This window comes from Cyphomyrmex costatus, unplaced genomic scaffold (assembly GCF_001594065.2).
Source record: "Cyphomyrmex costatus isolate MS0001 unplaced genomic scaffold, Ccosl1.0 scaffold51, whole genome shotgun sequence".
NCBI classification, from domain to species: Eukaryota; Metazoa; Arthropoda; class Insecta; order Hymenoptera; family Formicidae; genus Cyphomyrmex; species Cyphomyrmex costatus.
In genome coordinates this window covers 780,942-798,755 of record NW_017279354.1, presented here as the reverse complement: position 1 = coordinate 798,755, position 17,814 = coordinate 780,942, and the positions used below count along the sequence as shown (strand labels likewise).

The 17,814-nt window shown below is 27.9% G+C and overlaps 1 protein-coding gene across 3 annotated transcripts in view; it reads right to left on the bottom strand.

The window, feature by feature from the left end:
* Window positions 1–17,529, bottom strand: part of Klc (kinesin light chain) — an 18,862-nt gene extending 1,333 nt beyond the window's left edge. Inside the window, exons 1-8 of one of the 3 annotated variants that reach the window (XM_018546011.1) lie at window positions 17,477–17,529; window positions 12,116–12,482; window positions 10,485–10,650; window positions 9,480–10,195; window positions 7,979–8,182; window positions 7,856–7,867; window positions 6,954–7,076; window positions 6,565–6,717 (exon numbers count right to left, since the gene is read on the bottom strand). In XM_018546011.1, coding sequence (XP_018401513.1) covers window positions 6,565–6,717; window positions 6,954–7,076; window positions 7,856–7,867; window positions 7,979–8,182; window positions 9,480–10,195; window positions 10,485–10,650; window positions 12,116–12,482; window positions 17,477–17,520 — 1,785 coding nt within the window. In that variant the 5' untranslated portion in view covers window positions 17,521–17,529. Of the gene's footprint in view, window positions 1–6,564; window positions 6,718–6,953; window positions 7,077–7,855; window positions 7,868–7,978; window positions 8,183–9,479; window positions 10,196–10,484; window positions 10,651–12,115; window positions 12,483–17,476 lie in introns of those variants that run through there. The other 2 variants (XM_018546015.1, XM_018546012.1) reach the window with 2 other exon arrangements.
* Window positions 17,530–17,814: the final 285 nt, after the last annotated feature.

Here is a 17,814-nt window from a genome sequence, read left to right as displayed (position 1 = left end):
TAACTGTCTCAAAAATAGAAAGAATCTTTTGTCTTCAATTATTTCTACGGATAATAGAATATTAAAAATTGAATAATATAGAAATATAATTTAAAGAAATTTTGAACATCTATTGATGAATAAATCTATATATATAAAGAAATAAGAAGTTACGTTGTAATCACTGAATCGTTAATATACACTTTTTTACTTTAAATAACATATTAATTATATCAGTATGTTAAAAAATATTGTAATAATATAGTTTTCTGCATTCTATGACATTCGTCTGTAATAGTTCTGTAATCCACAATTTATGGATTAATAGCGTCAATTTTATTTTGATTAAAGATACAAGATATTTATAATTATAATATATTATTTTATAAAATATTAATAACAGTACTCTGAAAAAAGCGGATAGTGTATTAATTAACTAATGAGTATTTATATTTCATCATCATAGCAAGCACACAAAAATCGTGGAAACAATTATGATACACAATTAATGTTTCGGCATGCAAATTCCACACAATAACAAATTTACATTTACTTCTTCTGCAATTTCTTTGATTATGTAGTTACTAATAGTAATATCCACATTCTGTTTTAAAGCTTATTATATTCGATATAATTACATTATATTAATATTTATTATTATTATTACTATATTTACGAATTTCACACAAAGCATTCATTAATTATTGGAAAAAAAAATTGAAGAAGCAAGTGTGAAAGAGAAGATATCTTACAAAAATTAAATATAGATATTATATACCAATAACAATCTTTCTTTTCAATATAAAATAATTTGATTATTTATAAAAATAAACCATAAATATTACATAATCAGGTTACATATTTTTCATCTTTATATAAAAAGTATATGTTTAAAAGATGTAACATATTATCTTTATCAACTTACTCCTTCTATCACTAGATGTTTGTTCATTTAAAAGAAATAAAGTGACAAAAACAATATTTGCAATTAATTAAATTATGTGCTTAACAAAAATCTCTATGTACTTTTCTACAAAAAAATACGTACCTTATCAATTATCCTTTCGCCATCTGGATTGATATATTTCCGCTATGTCATCATCAGCCTCATCTCGTACCTCGGATTCCGTTCAATTTATACTCAAGAACCAAAAGCGAAACAAAAACGACAACGCAAATTGATTCAAAGATCGAACCTCATAGTTAAGCACAAGTTTTGCGTGCGGAACAATGCACAATATTCCATTCATTACGAACATATTACATTATACGTTCTATAAATTACTATTTTGTTTCTACATGCCTTTTCGGCATTCTAAATCAAACGTATTGTAGAATCTATCTATTCTAAGATTGAGACAATCTGAATGAGTGCAGAAAAGAGACGAGTCACATTTATCAAATTTTTCAATATTAAAAAACTTGTCTAGTTTTAATTTCAATGAAAAAACTAAGAAAATTATTTTTGGAAATTAACATTTAATATTTATATGACATTTAATATTTTTGAAGCATTCCTGAATCTTACCTATTAAATAAAAAATTTAGATTTTTAATTTGGATTCATTCTTTCTGCACTCAAAAATATAAATTTTATAGTATATTATGTATTACATACCTCATTTATCTTAAATTATATTATTTTTCTTTATATTAAACAATATGAGATAATTTACAGAAAATAATTTTCAAAATATTGGTATTAAAGTACTGACTATTAAAATATTTCTTTTGGTTGCCCAGGTTTATTCACTAACAATTTAAAAATATTTTTTTAATATTCTTATTAAAAAAGCTTCTACATTTTAACAGAGTATAGGATTTCACTTTTTTTTAAATCATGAATATTACAAGTCCTGGATTTGTACCTTTTTTTATTGCTTATTTTCAACGTCTATCTCAAGTCTAGAAGCTTGCTTTATTTGTATTGAAAGCCTATCTATTTCAAGATAAAAAAAATTTATTTTCGAATAAAATTGGAACACAATTAAGACTTGGATACTTCTTTATTTTAGAACCTGCCTTCAATTCCCAATTGCATTTTAATGAAACATGTAAAATTGAATTTTTAATTAAATAAATAAAATATGCGTTCTGTCTTCGTTAAATTTTTCACACTACATATGGAAACAAAAAATATTGTATCATAAATATGTACATTTTATATGTACTGATATAGCAAACATGTACTAATAAAATAGCTCAAAACAAATAGAGATCTAAAACAAATAGAGATCTAAAACAAATAGAGTCTACAATTGGGGGGCACGCGCGTTATTGTTGATTATTATATGTTATCATAAAATATTTTATATTTTATCATAATATTTAACATTTTATCATATGTATAACATTTGATATTATATATAGATATAAAATAACTTGTAAAATGTAAAATACTCATTTTTCAATCATATTTTATATTTGTATAATAGAAAAACAATAATTGATTAAAAAAATGTCTAGCTATAGAAAAGTGAAACTATATTGCATATTATACATTTACGTATCATGTAGTTATATGCAAAGAAAATCAAATATAATTATGTACATTTTTTTTTTCAAAAGCAATTTAATCTTAACAAAAATCTTAATTTAAAACATAATTATAAAATAATATTTTATATACATACATTATTATTATTATTATTTCTTCATATGCTAACTATAATAAAAAAAAATCATGATGACTTCGAAATATCAATGGAAGAGAAATTAAGAATAAGTCTCCGTTTGAAAATAATTTATTTATTATTTATTAAAATCTCAAGGCACTACCTCCATCATTTTTAACCTATTAATTTAATCAAGAATAAAATAATCATTAATTTATGTAACAAATTATCCTATCTAAAAAAGAATGTGTATATTAAGGGTGCTGTATGTCGCTCTTCGTAGAATATACATATAAAACTCATATCTCCTTTTCAATCAAAATCATATACTCTTGGTATCTCGCAACGTAGAAATCAACAAATATTAATTTTTCTTTTTTTACATGCACCGTTGAGATCTTACAAGAGATATCGCCTACATCATTTTGTGCCATCGTTAAATACATTTCAAATATAATTCAAATATATTTCGAATATATTTTTTCAATTGTAACTTGACATTTTTTCTAATAAATAAGGTTTTCGAATACATTCGATACATATCTATATCAAAATTATATTTGAAATCTATTTCTCTCTATACAATTATGTAAATATATCTATTGCTGTAAATAAAATATATCTTCAAAATATCTTATTTCATATTTTCAAGATATGATATATATTCAAGAATTGCTGCAATCTGGTTTCGAACCGCGTATAAATTGCGATTAAGATACTGCTAAAAGCCATGTGGCGATGAACTTTTAATATAGATTTCTTTATAACGTAAAATACCATAAATATAGGGGACTTGGAACAGTGCGAGTAACTTGAGACAGCATATACTTTTATTAAATTCAATCATAGTATCTACTTATACATTTCTAAAGAAAGTTTAAATTTTTTTAATGACTCATGGATGAATACCACGACTGAATTTAACAAAAATACATGGATCCAAGTTACTACTTGCACGGTCCCAAGTCACCTACATTTGCAGTATCTAATAAAATATATTTCATGCTATCGTAAATATTTTTATCGATACTTGATATATATGTGTATCACTGCATTGCAAACTTGGAGAAATTCTTTGTAAAATAAAATAAAACAAAACCAGAACACAGCGTCAATATTTCTTGATGTGTTTCCAGTTTTTTAAAACGTTAGAATAAATCTTCCCGATAAATTTTAATGAATTATATTCCGATTCATATTTCAATTTATATTGTAATAAATATACATGCATGTAATTGTAATAATAAATTGAATAAAATTCGGAATATTTTCGTAATTATTAGATTTACAATATTTTTTTACATAGTCTTTCTTTGCCTATTTTACTCGAGGCCTCCTTTTAATCATTAATATATTTCGTTTCTTTTTTTTCGCGATTTGCTTTGCAAATCTATACTGCATTATATAGTTAAGCAAAGTTGCAATTTGCTCGATACTACTTTTAAATAAAATGTGTGTAACTTCATCGATTTTGTAGCGAAAAAGAAAAAAGGAGAAATAGACACACATTTTAGAACAAAAGAGAAAAAATGTTTAGATCGGATTACATAAGAGTTTTCATTATGTTCAGATTTCTTTACATTTTTGAGTTCTTATCAATATATTTTTTAATTTTTATCGATTCCTCTAATTGCATTAATATTTTTTTTATTTCAATTAAAATCAACGCGTCGAACATATTTGATTGTTGCAATCTCTTTGTATGAATCATGAATATAAGGAAATGACTGAATCTGCTATAAAACATATGTAAAAAAAAAAGCAGAGTATAAAGAAATATATACATTATATCAAATTAATATAATGATTATGCCACCTCATTGACACTTTAGGTGTAAAAATTTTAACATGTACTCATCAATAAAGACGTAAATTTTTATGACTAATCACAGTAAATAAATATCTAATAAAATGCATAAAAAATGCTTCAAAATTAGAAGACATTAATCATATCTTCCAAAGTAGATTTGATATACTCTAGTATTTCAAAGATAATTCAACATTATAGATGATTTTACATCAAATCAAACAGAAAAAATATTATTTATTCTTTTTGAAATTTTTTATATAAAATATTAAAAAAATATATTTTATCAAGTTTCAATGCTACAATTATAATGTTTTTGAGATGGAATTTTTACAAGAATTCCAAATACTTTTGAAATTCTAACTTTCAAACGATATAATTTTTAATCTCTTTAAAAAAATTTTTTAGTATTTAAATATATATTTTTTAATAAATGTTATTTAAAAATTTGTTTATTTACATGTAAAGTGTGATAAATCCATTTTAAAATAATTTGTTGCTAAATTCTGCATTTTAACCGTTAGAAATTAGAGATTCTAAAGGTATAATGACTTCAAAATTTGCATAAATTAGGAAATTCTGTGTCTCAAAAAATATTTTGATTATAGCATTGGATAAAAATTTGACAAAAATACATATCTTATATTATGTACAAGAATACAAAATTTCAGGAAGAAAAAAATTTGCATTTTTCAATCTAATTTGATGTGAAATCCCCTTATATAAAAAATATTCGTATACTTTAATAATACGAGTTTAAATTTTCGTTGTTTTTTTATAGTTTAAAATCTTCACATTTTCAATTAGCATACCATTTTCGTATATTTTAAATATACTATTTAATATTTTTTTATCGTTTTTATATTTGTTATCTACATTTTGCATAAAGTAATAAATTAGCTGATCCAGTTATTTCTTACATTTACGATATAAATGAGTAAACCCTTATCTGAAAACTTAAATAAATGCAATTTAACAAGGTGTTCCAATTAAAACGGTGATTACACCTTGTAATTATATATAATACTCTAAAACACGTAAAACAGTTTTTAATTTGAAAGAGAAATGCCATATCAAACGCTAATATCTCTTACAGTATTCTAAAAAAGAAACTGATGAAGTTTTTTTGCTCATTTTAGGAAATGACGATAAACAGCTTTACAAAGTATATAATAAAATGTGTGCTAAATATAATTTTCAATATAAACTATCTGGAGAATGAATAAAATTCTTAAATAAATCTCATTAATGTTCTAATCAGTGATTTAAAGAAAATCCTGCATATAATTCTACACTGGGTAATCCACTTGGAAGGGTATATTTACGTCACGCTATATCACATGATAGTTAGATGTGTTCTATTCGGAGCACATTCGGAACTCATTGTTAGATATGCATTACGCGGTATCATGTTTTTGCGCTACAATATAACCTGACGCATTTGCCACTCTAATTTTAATATTTTTCCTAGTACATTCTTTTATAATATGTATATAAAAATAACGATAAGCCATCTCATTTAATTTGAGATTAAAATAATTATGAATACAGAGACTAAAATAAATCTTGTTAATACTCCATTTTTATGATTTTAATTTTAATATTTTATTTCAAATTTGATCAATTATTTTTAATTTTATCAGGCTTCCATTTTATAATATTAAGTTTACCAGTTTTCTATTTTAAGATACCAAAAGATAGAGATTAATCGATCGAGATATGAATTGTTTATAGGTTATATCTTATATAAAAGAATATATTTTAGAGTCTTCTCTCGCTCACCCTAGGAATACATCTATCTATTCAGTGACGTCGTACTTAAAAAAATCATCGATAAACGAATGAGAGCACGGTAAAATATATCTGTTCTCTTTAGCTACAATACGTTATTTATTATATATATGTGTATATGTATATACATATATATATACATACATATATATATAATATATACATATATAACACACATACATACGTACGTACGTATGTATGTATTCTGCATTTAAAATGAGACAAATGTTATAAGAAAGCATTACAGAATAAAAGAAGATAGATAAAACTTGTTAGAAAAAATACAGGATACGCAGCTGAAGAGAACGGATTTAACGAATCAATAAAGCGGAATAGAAGCCAACAAGAAACGAAAAGCGGAATCCACCCGGTTTATGTAGATGACGAGTGAATGCCAAAAGCTTGGAAAATCTTATTTTTAAATCCGGGTTTGTTAGGACTAGCATCATGTTGGTGCTGGCCACTGCCCGCCGTTGACTGTCCTTCATGTAGCGCCCTTTGCACCAATGGCAGCGAACTGTTCACCTGCGTTCGATTGCGTTCGTATGTGTGCGAGTGCGGTCGCCGATGAGATTCGGCCAGAATTCGGTCAGATCAGGTTGTGCCGGACGTGACGGACGACGAAACGAAAAAAAGAACAAAAAGAAAGAAGAAAAGGATAGTAGACGGCTATAAGTGTTTGTGTCAGCTACTGCATAACATGCGGAAGTGCATACGGCTAATTTATACGTCGAAATAAAACGACAGATAAAAAAACTCACCTCTTCATGACTTTGTTCATGTTCGCTATTAGCCAGACTGGATCGCGAGCCACGTCTGGTAGAGCTTTTGTCATCACCCAACAGCGTCTGTACCACCCGTGCCTTGCTTACCAGTTCTAATGCCTGCAAAAAGAAAATTTAAAAAATTATTCTATAAATGCATATTACTGTAACTAATTAAATCAAATTTTAATTCTTATACTATTTTTATTAGGTACATATTTATCATATATATATATATATTACATAATGTAAATCATATATATTTCTATTAGTTTTAATTTACACACGCACGCACGCATGTACACACGCACGCAAGCACGCGTGCGTACACACAAAAGTTTATTATCTGAGAGATTCTAAGATTTAATCTAAACAATTTAAACTTATTTGAACAACTTAACAATTTAAACAACTTAAACTATTTAAAGGCTTGGTTAATTTAGTTAAACTTTTTGTACATCTAATGTTTTTTCTTTTTCTTTTTACGTTGAAGAGACAAGAATAAAATAAATTGTGCAAAAAGTCTAGTTAAAGAGTAATTATTTAAGATTTTGACTGCCAATACCTCAAATCATAAACTCATTTCAAGGTTAATAAAGAAATTTTTCTTTCTAACAGGCTTTTTTATTTTAAAATTGTTGTAATATTGTATAATTGTTAAAATGTTGCATAAATTATACATGTGTGAATTAAAATTTAATCAAGAAATTTTATTCATATGTGTATTAATAATAATTATATGGTAATTTATTAACATTATATTAATTCAAATTAAAATTAGAATGAAGAAATAATTTAAAAAATATATTTTAAACGTAGACAAAAAAAAAATTGTGTAACTTTGTAATGTGTAAAAATCATGCAAAATTGTAGAACAGTGCTAAGAAACTTTTACTCACTTGTTGCACGTGCTGCGTGCGAGAAATGTAAAAAACATCGTTAGTTATATTATTTGCAATTATACATAATAATTCTTGCTTTCTGGTGTATGCTTTATTAAGAGTTAATACAAATATTATCACCTCTCTTCGAGATCTCAAGGCGCAATCTTCGAGCGTTTCAGCAGCTTCGTATTTACCCTGTCTTCGATAAAGGGCACCGAGATTCTTTAAAGTAGTAGTAACGGTAGGAGAATCCACCTTCGCAGCCTTGTGCCAACCGCCATATTCGCCATATGGTGTGTTTTCCTTATTTCTATGCTTATTTTCTTCTCGTTCTTCAGCTACCTAAAACAGAAATCATAATATGATCAAAAAACGATTAAATAAATTTCAAAGAATTTCATCAAGAAATTCAATAAAATTAAAGTTATGTACGATTTGTATGTACAGATTTGTAAACAAATAACATAATGCTGCTTTTTATCCTTTTTTTCAACTTCAATTTAATCTTTAATCTGATATTTTCTTTTATTGGTTATTTTTAGAATATTTTTTATTATTAAATTCAATTTGTTTTAAAATATATTTATATCATATGCTAATTTTTTCTTTGTTTTAATTGTTAAATTAACATCAAAATTAAACGAGTATAAATGGCTATACAGAGTCATACGCTGTTAACGAAGCGTGGAAGCGGAGTCGACTCTGAATTGCATGAATCTAAATGTAAAATTTTTGTTTTTTCCACGCTTCATTAACAGCGTATGACTCTGTATAGCCATTTATATTCGTTTAATTTTGATGTTTTTTCAAACTGTAAAGAGTCTTTAATTCAATTAAAACTTACTTCTTTTTGTTAAATTAAATATAGCATTCCAAATTATCGTCACAAGTAAATATTTCTGCTTTATAAACAATATTGAATGAGGAAGCATTTTTAAGTTTTGTATTTCGCTTAATTAATGTAATAAAAAATATAAGTTATCTTTAATAGGAAATCGATTGTAGTAACTAGGAATATATGTTGTCTAACTGATTTTTTTAAAAGTGATGTAAATGTTGAAAGTTTTTAAAAGAAACTTTCAATGTTGTCAATTCAATTACATTACTTTAATTGACATTTGTCTTTAACAAATTTTACTTGTTTTGTGCAGCTGTTTAGCTTCTATCAATAAAAGTTTGTTTTGGAACTTTCTTTATATTTTTTTCTATTAATAATGTTTTTCTTCAATTTTTGAGAAGTTTTTACGACACATTCAAATATACAGTAAGATTTTATATAATTTAAACTATTATTTAATATATTTTTAAAAAATTGTATTTTTATTTTTGTTCAATACTGTTTTATATTATATCTACTGCTTTATATCAGACTACGTTTTGCGTGTTGCGACTTATGTAGACGGGCCTTTACTAATGATCGCGGGGATGCGGCGAAACGGGAGCAGGGCGCGCGGGGCGAAGCCTCGACTTCTCGCGTATAATGAATCTTGCTCCTTTTTCATACAATTCTTAGGAACTTTGAGCTACTATATTTGTCTCCTAGGAAAATTTGCAAAAACTGACTAAAAAATTTCTTGTTTATAGCTTCTATTATATAAGCATAGGCATTCAATATGGATTGTGATTCATTATTTCGTACCTGCCAAATAGGTTTGTTGTCACCATCAATGGCGCCAAACTCTCTCTCATGTGCTCTAGTAAGCACCTGCTTATATAACACCTCGGCATCCTTGTATTTTCCTTGCTTCAAGTAACAAGATGCTAGATTGTTTTTCGTTTTAGCGACGTTTGGATCATCCGGGCCCAACTTAATCTCATAGATCTCCAGTGCTCGCTGATAATAACGCTCCACCTCTTCGTACTTGGCCTGATTCTGACACAGCAGTGCCAGATTATTTAATTGCTTTGCTACATCCGGATGATCGCGACCTAGTACCTTCTCGCGGATCTCCAGTGCTCGTTTGCATAGGGGTTCAGCCTCCTTGTATTTTCCTCGTTTTCCATATAACACTGCAAGGTTGTTCAATGTTGCCGCTACCGCGGGATGATTTTCACCTAATGTCTTCTCTCGAATCGCTAGAGCGTCGTTCAAAAGATTCGCGGCTTCTTTATATTTGTTCTGGTCTCTATATACGAGAGCGAGGATGTTCAGCATGGTTGCCACGTCAGGATGATCATGGCCAGAAGTTTTTTCTAGATCTTCCAAAGCTTGTTTACACAGGGGCACCGCCACTTCATAACGGCCTTGACTTGCATATTGGATCACCAGGTTGTGCAGTGTGCGCAATCGTGCTGGTATCTCATAGCCAGCATTCACTTGCTGAGCAAACTGCGAAGGCGGAGTCGGAGATATAGCTTGAAAAATACAATAGAAATTTTTGTTGAAGAAATATAGTCTTGCAATATTTATCGCGTTTCACATTTAATTTATTTAAAAGTAATAATTAAAAAATTTAATTTGTATAATTAAAAAAGTTAGTTAAATAGCAATTATTCTTATTATTCGTTTATAATGTTCTATTTATTGTTAAATTATTTGCAGTAATGTATAAATTATTAATTTTAGTAATCATTTTTATAAAATTTTTTTATTTCACAAATTATCAAATTTTGTGATAGTTCAAAAATAAAAAAATATGCTTACATTTGCTGTTGCGTTCGTCCGTATCATCATCAGGAAAAAGATCCACTACAGGGTCATCTTTTGGTCGATCCTTAGCATTTTCATCTTCTGTTGATGGATCCGGATCGTATTGTCGCATACTGGCCATAAAGTCTAAATGTCTCTTTTCTTCTTCCAATTGAGCAACCTGTGAAATGCATCGCGAATGTGATAAATTTGCAAATTACTAAAATAAATTGTTGTCATAAAAAAAATTATTAATAATGAAGAGTACCTTTTCAATTATTAATATTTTCATAATTATTACTAAAAATTTTTCTTGCATCTGTACTTATAGAAAATTTCAAGTATTACGATTCTTATAAATCATAGACATATAAGATAGCTATGATTAATCACTAAAGATTGTCATTTAAGTAATTTCTTATTCAGTGGAAAGCGTAATAAGCGCACAAGTAGATAATAGCACAAGTGAGAAGGTTTTAAAAAATTGAAATGATAAAAGTTTGAACTACAGCATTCTAATTTTAATAAAAGAGCAAAAAATTAGCAAAAAAATAGCCCTTCAAGAATATATACTTGATTTTTTATTTGCTGCTATTTTTCTTTGTGGCTGTGCTAACTTTAGTCTTAAGCATAGCCATGGGTTTTAACAAATCGGCTGGAGCAAAAAAATCGAGAATAAAGCAAAAAATTAGCAAAAAAATAGCAAAAAATGTGTTATTGGTCGTGTTTTATTGTGCTGAAGTGGCTGTGCCAGCTTAATAGACGTGTCTTGATGCTAATATACTATTAATATATACTGTATTAAAAATAAGATTAAAATGCAAAATATATTTATGAAAAATTCTTAATATCTCAACTTAAATTATTTTTGTATACCCACATATCATCATATCATACATGAATAAAAGTACCAATCGAATATATGTTTATTAGATATTTTCAACTTGTTTTCATGTGCTAAAGCCTCTGTAGTAGTTTTAGTATTGTATGCAAAGACACCCTGTATGTAACGTTAAATTAACATATAGTATTAAATTAATATTAGCATCAATGATTAACAGCTTTCTAAGATGCTTATTTACATATATACATCAAGAATATTAAATTGCTTGTCAATTAATTTGTGATATTACTACTCCAGCTTCGGTTTAGGACTGTGTTTCAAAACAGACAAATAATCAGTTCAACTTGAACTGAAAATTGTATAAATTTACAAGAAATATTAGACATGAAAAATCGTCTTGACCAGATATTTTTATTTACTCTCTAATTCTGAATCAGTGGATAATCAGATATCAATGCTAAATATTGATAATCAGTGAATGAAATGTGAGATCCCTAACCTAGCTAACCATTATGTGATTCAACTAACCTTGTTTAGTGAATAAATTCAATGAATATAGTATTGCAAGATTGAAATTAAAATGTGTGTAAATATTAGTATTTTAGATATATAATATAATGCTCAAACTTTCTGTCCTTTTTAGTTGAACTTCATTGAGCCAATTATGCTACTGGGTAATCAGTGACTATCCACTGATTCAGATTTAAAGAGTGTGTATTTAACCTCATCGGTCGATTTTCACTTAATATAATCATATTATATTAACGAATTAGGATTAACAATGATGTCAAAAGTAACTTACAGCTTGTTCACTCGCTTGCAACTTCTGTTGTGTGCCGGCTAGCTCGTCCCTAAGCCAGGCGTTCTCCTGGCACAGCCTCTTCACCTGCGTCCTTAGTTTCTGCTTTTCTGCTTCCACCATCTGCAGATGACTCGCTAACGCTTGCATCACTTGCGCCTCGCCTAGGCCCAGGTCAATCATCTCGATGATTTTAGAAAGTAGACTAGCCTTGTCTCGAGCGGCAGGCGCGTCCTGAGACTGCAGGCCTTGTAGCAGACCACCATGTTCGACTCGAAGAGCCTCTAGACCTTGTGCGACAGTCCGTGCTCCAGCCACAATTTCCTCCTGCGTCATCGCCGTCATTCTGCCTATGTTCTCAATTTTTTTACTGAAAATAGAAACAAAGGGGGGAAATTTATATTTGCAAAACAAAAAGATTTCTTTCTTTTTCTACAGAAAATGTATAAATGTTCTACTAAAAAAATATAAATAATCAATATACACACACATGTGATAAAATATATATGTGAAATATATAAATAGTTAATTTTTATGTCTTAAATGATAAATAGCAATTAGTTTCTAAAAAAGAATGTCAATAAAATATTGCATCTCACGTATTTAGGTACCTTATAATAAAATATCAAATATTCATATACACCGTTGTTATATATTTTTGCAAAATGGCCGACGAGCGCCAAAACGCTTCCGTCGCAGAGAAGGAAGTTGAAGGCTGAAAGTGTGAGGTCTAATAAATGCCGAGAGCAGGAGAATCGTTATAATGATAATTTGAACACACGATCGACACTCGATCGGGGAAAGTCGCGAGTAAAACGAAAGACAAGGACGAAGAGAGAGGACTTACCCCATGTCTTCAGGGTCGCGTTGAAGCTGTCTACGTGCTGGTCTAACGCGCGGTACTGTCGGCTCAATATTTTGACGCCGGCGCATCGCGGTACCGCTCTCGCGGTTCTGACCGAATCGGATATATATACAGAGCGATTCATTTGGAGACGTTCTCAACATATTACCCTTTCTTACATGTCATTAAATAAAGATTTTTCCAAATTTCATTATAGAATTTTTTATAGAATTATATAATCATAAAGTGAGTCAGAATATTATTAAATAACAGAATGAAAAATACAAATTATAATAAAAAAAAAGTATAAAATATGACAAAACCAAAAAATTTAAAAATTCAGAGCAAGACAGATTTCAATCGCCATATATGATACATTTTATTTAACAATACAATATATATAATAGCAGTAAAAGCCAACACAACAAGTTCCATTAGTGAAATTAGACAATGAGACATTTCTTTTTTTTCGCTCCTCCTACCTTGCTCTATATTTAAAATAAAAAATACAGTGCATTTCTAACTAATCAACAGTATGATATATCAACAATACTAAAAAGATAGGAATTATTAAATATAATCAACAATTTAATATTAAATATAACAACAAATTTAAACATATCTCATAGCTTTACAGTTATTGAAAATCTATTGTATCTTTCCTCGCTCATTCAAAACTTATAATTTTATAGATCTCAAAATATGAATTTCAACAGTCACAATTTTATGAATCGCTCTATAATATATCAAGAAATTTCGTTTAAATATTTCAATATAGTAATTAAAATATCAAATATTCAGATTTTTAGTAAAAATATTTCAATTATAACAAGACTTCATGTAAAATTTTTTATTTAAAAATTTCTCTTTAATTATATAAAACAATTGAGTTTTCTTATTACAATATTTTTTATGAATCAATCTATAGAACCGTAGCGCGACTAGAAATTCGATGGTGAAGAGGAACGATCGCGTCGCTGCTGCATAATCGATACTGGCTAAGAAAGACCACCTTTTCCTGAGAAGATCAATTGTAAAATACTTCATTGATACTAACTGATATTCCACGTATTGTATATAATATATTTTAAACACAATGCTTTCAATTTTGATATTTCAATGTAAGACTAAATAATTAATTAAAAAGTCTTTTCAATCGTACAATATCTTTATAGCTTCAATCTGAACTATCCGTCTCCATTTAGAAAACTATAATACATTTATTATGGAATGACAATTGAGAAACATTCCAATAAAACAGATACAGCAATTCAAATGATAAGTGACAATCGTATTTTAAACTACTGTTCTCGGCGGCTCAGATGAAGTTAAATTTTCAGGCACTCATAAACCTTGGCCTCTCCAACAACCTAAGGTCAGTATCGCAAACAGGTCTAGTGACTTCGCAATAAGATCATTTGTCTGATCCCGATACTTCCGCTATTCAACCAGTTGCGATCGGTACGATTTTAACCATTCGAAATAGCGACTATAAAAGATAGAGACGAACCTAAGTAATCTGTCTTGAATTTATATCTCTGGATTAATCGGCCAACTGATACACAAACTATGTATTATATAAATTAAAACACGTATAAGGAAAAAATTAACGATCGTAATTCAAAACCTTAGGAGAACTTAAAAAATATTCTATAACAAGTTTTGTAGGATAGGCTAGAAAGTAGTAAAAAGTCGGAAAAGTAAATAAAATTATTTAACATAATCGTTTTCTTTATAGCTACTACATCCTCTAACTGTTTTCTGTTACCTAACCTAACCTTTTACATTTACACGCTTATAATACTATATATTCATAATATGTTCAACTATTTTAATTCTATAAATAAAAATCACGCATCAACAAGTTTATGCCAATATACGATTATTTCTAATTTGCAGCAATTGTAATTAAATGGCTAATAAGAACGAATAAAAAATGCAAAAGTAGAATTTAATTTAATGTGTCTTTAATTTTTGTTAAGTTATATTTTTTATTGCAAATATAGATAAAATTTTAATTTAAAAAATTAACGAATTATTTAAACATTATTTTAAAAAAAGTAAGTTCTATAAATATTCTAGGAATATATATAAAGTATTATCTCAGGGTCTCATTGAAAATTATTAGAAGTTATTAAACAAAAATAAAAAGAACAGTAGATAAAAACGGCAGAATACTACAGTTAAAGAATGTAAAGATAGAAAGAAAGAATAAATAAGAATATAAATATAAATATGAACATATAAGGATGAGAAATGAACTGAATTATATATCTCCAATCTAATTTTAAGCTTTAAATTCAGTACTGCAATATAATACATATATGTACATATATAAATAAGTACATACGGATAAAATCCATTTTAGATAATCTATAATTTGCATCAGCTTTCGGAATAAAACTGTAGACTCCATTTATATTTTGATATTATATGTCGCATATATATTTTGATGTATGTGTGTACTTTAATATTATATTTGTAGGTATTTATACATTGTTTATCATATGCAACAAATAAAATGATAAAAAATTTTATCCTGAACTCTGACATAAAAATTATAAATCATTTATAAAATAGACTAAATATTATGTAAAACGCAAATTCATAAAACTCGAGAAATCAATAATATCAAATTTCGTTTTTCTTTAAAAAAAAAATAAGAAAAAAAAGAAAGAAAATCTTGAGTCTAATTGATGTGCGATTATTGCATTCATGAAATGTTCATTTTATTCTTTCGTTTTATTAATTCAATATTATAAAAGGAACGTTTTGCTCAATTTAATATATTCTTAGACAATTGTAACAATGACTTATCCGACTTATCATTATTTCATCACTTTTAAATTAATTTATCTTTACATGCCATCGTTCCCGATCTTCGAAACAGTTTATTTCACACGAGGAGAGATAAGCTACGACAACATTGCGTGTTTATGTTAACACGCAATAGACCGTGAGAAATTCGAGACTGGAGTGTAGTAACGCTCATTACTTACCAATGCAATTGAAATAATTTTTGTTTATTTTTCAAAAGTATTATTAAATTAAAAATTAAATTAAAAAGTCTCTAATAACCACCTATAAAAACCGACAGTAAGTAACAAAATAGTCAATTAAAAGATCTAAAAAATGTTATTGCTCAAAAATCAAAGTTGGATCTCTCTTTCTCTTAATGTATAATTTTGAATGCGTTAAATGTGTTTACTTTATATTATTATCTCTTCCGTTTCTTATCACAAACAAATTTAAAGCTTTCAAATAAAAAATTAAAAAAATGTTATACATTTAAAATAATAGATGATTGTAATCACTCTAAAATTAATCAATATTAATATAAAATTTTAAATTCTTTTTAGCAAAACATAGTTTAGAAGAGCTATAGTTAACACAAGCTAATTTTTCTAGCAATATTGATCAATATCAATTTAATATATGACAATCTAAATGCTAAAATACGCAATATATATACATATTGAAGCATTTATCTCTTGAAATGTAATCTAAAATAAATCCAGCACAACATTTTAATTATAACAAAGCTTTTACTTATATACATGATAGAAACTTGTGACAAAACATTACTTAATTAATGTTATACCTTTCTAGCCTTCAAAAAAGCTAGACTCAGATCAACTTTAGCATATCAATTAACTACTGAAAACCAAATTATTTTATTGAATATTTTATCGAAAGCAAAATATATTTTCAATAAAAATCTATATAATATTGATCGACATTCAAGGTTTAAAAATTATATAAACAGTGTATGTGTACAATATATGTTACGCATTAATATCAATAAGAATCTTTTCAGGATAAGACATGAATTTTCAAAAATATTTCCGGAAATTTCGTGTATCAGTACTGCGCTCTGAACATATCGTAGATGAGCACGATAACGTCGCGGCGCCATGCGAACCATCGATCGATGCTTGGCACCGACGACAATTGGTGCAATTTCTAAGTCCGTTACATGGCAATCGGATATGAATGATTCTTATCGTTGAACCTGACAAAGAGTCAAGCCTAGTATTGGAGATGTTCAACAGCTCTCGCCGTTGAATTCGCCACTAAAGCTTCATATATAGTCATAATTACTACAGCCATTTTGCCAATCCCATATTTATTAATAAGCTTGTCTGCTTCTGCTACGATTTTTTAAATATTTTTTACACTTAATATGAAATAGATTTGGATCTCTACAGAATGGAAAGAAATAAAAGGTAGATAATGCCGTTAAAACGAACAGATGTATAAATTACAGTGGCATGGAGTTTGGAAAATCACTTCTGCGAGTATAAGATCTAGCAAAAAATATGTATTACGGCTTGTAAAAGTAATGTTCTCTCTCTATCTTCAAAAATATATATATCATCATTTCACGATACAAATGCAATATTATGAATCTGAGCCATTTTGTCACTCCAAGTAATTACAAGTATCACAGAGAAATTATAGGGAAAATGTTTAAAAAAAGAGGAAAATGAGGATATTATGGATTTTTTATGTCTACTCACATTCTATAAGCATTGAGCGTTTTTGACATATCCGTCCTACCCATCGGTAACGGTGGACTCTGCCGGTTCTACCACTTTTCATGCACCATATGTATATATATATATATATACACGATGATTTTGCGATGAGAGTTGGACTGAGTTGGACGTATTTCACGATACAAAAATGTCATCTAATTATATTATCGTTGGTATAAAAATATAGACTGTATACAAATATGCGTCGCGTATATACATAAATATGCGTAATGCGTCTATGGGGAAGGGAAGGAGGGTGTATATACACTGTGTACTTTCGATCGCGACGGTGACCGTACCGTGCGGTATCACGTTTAGTC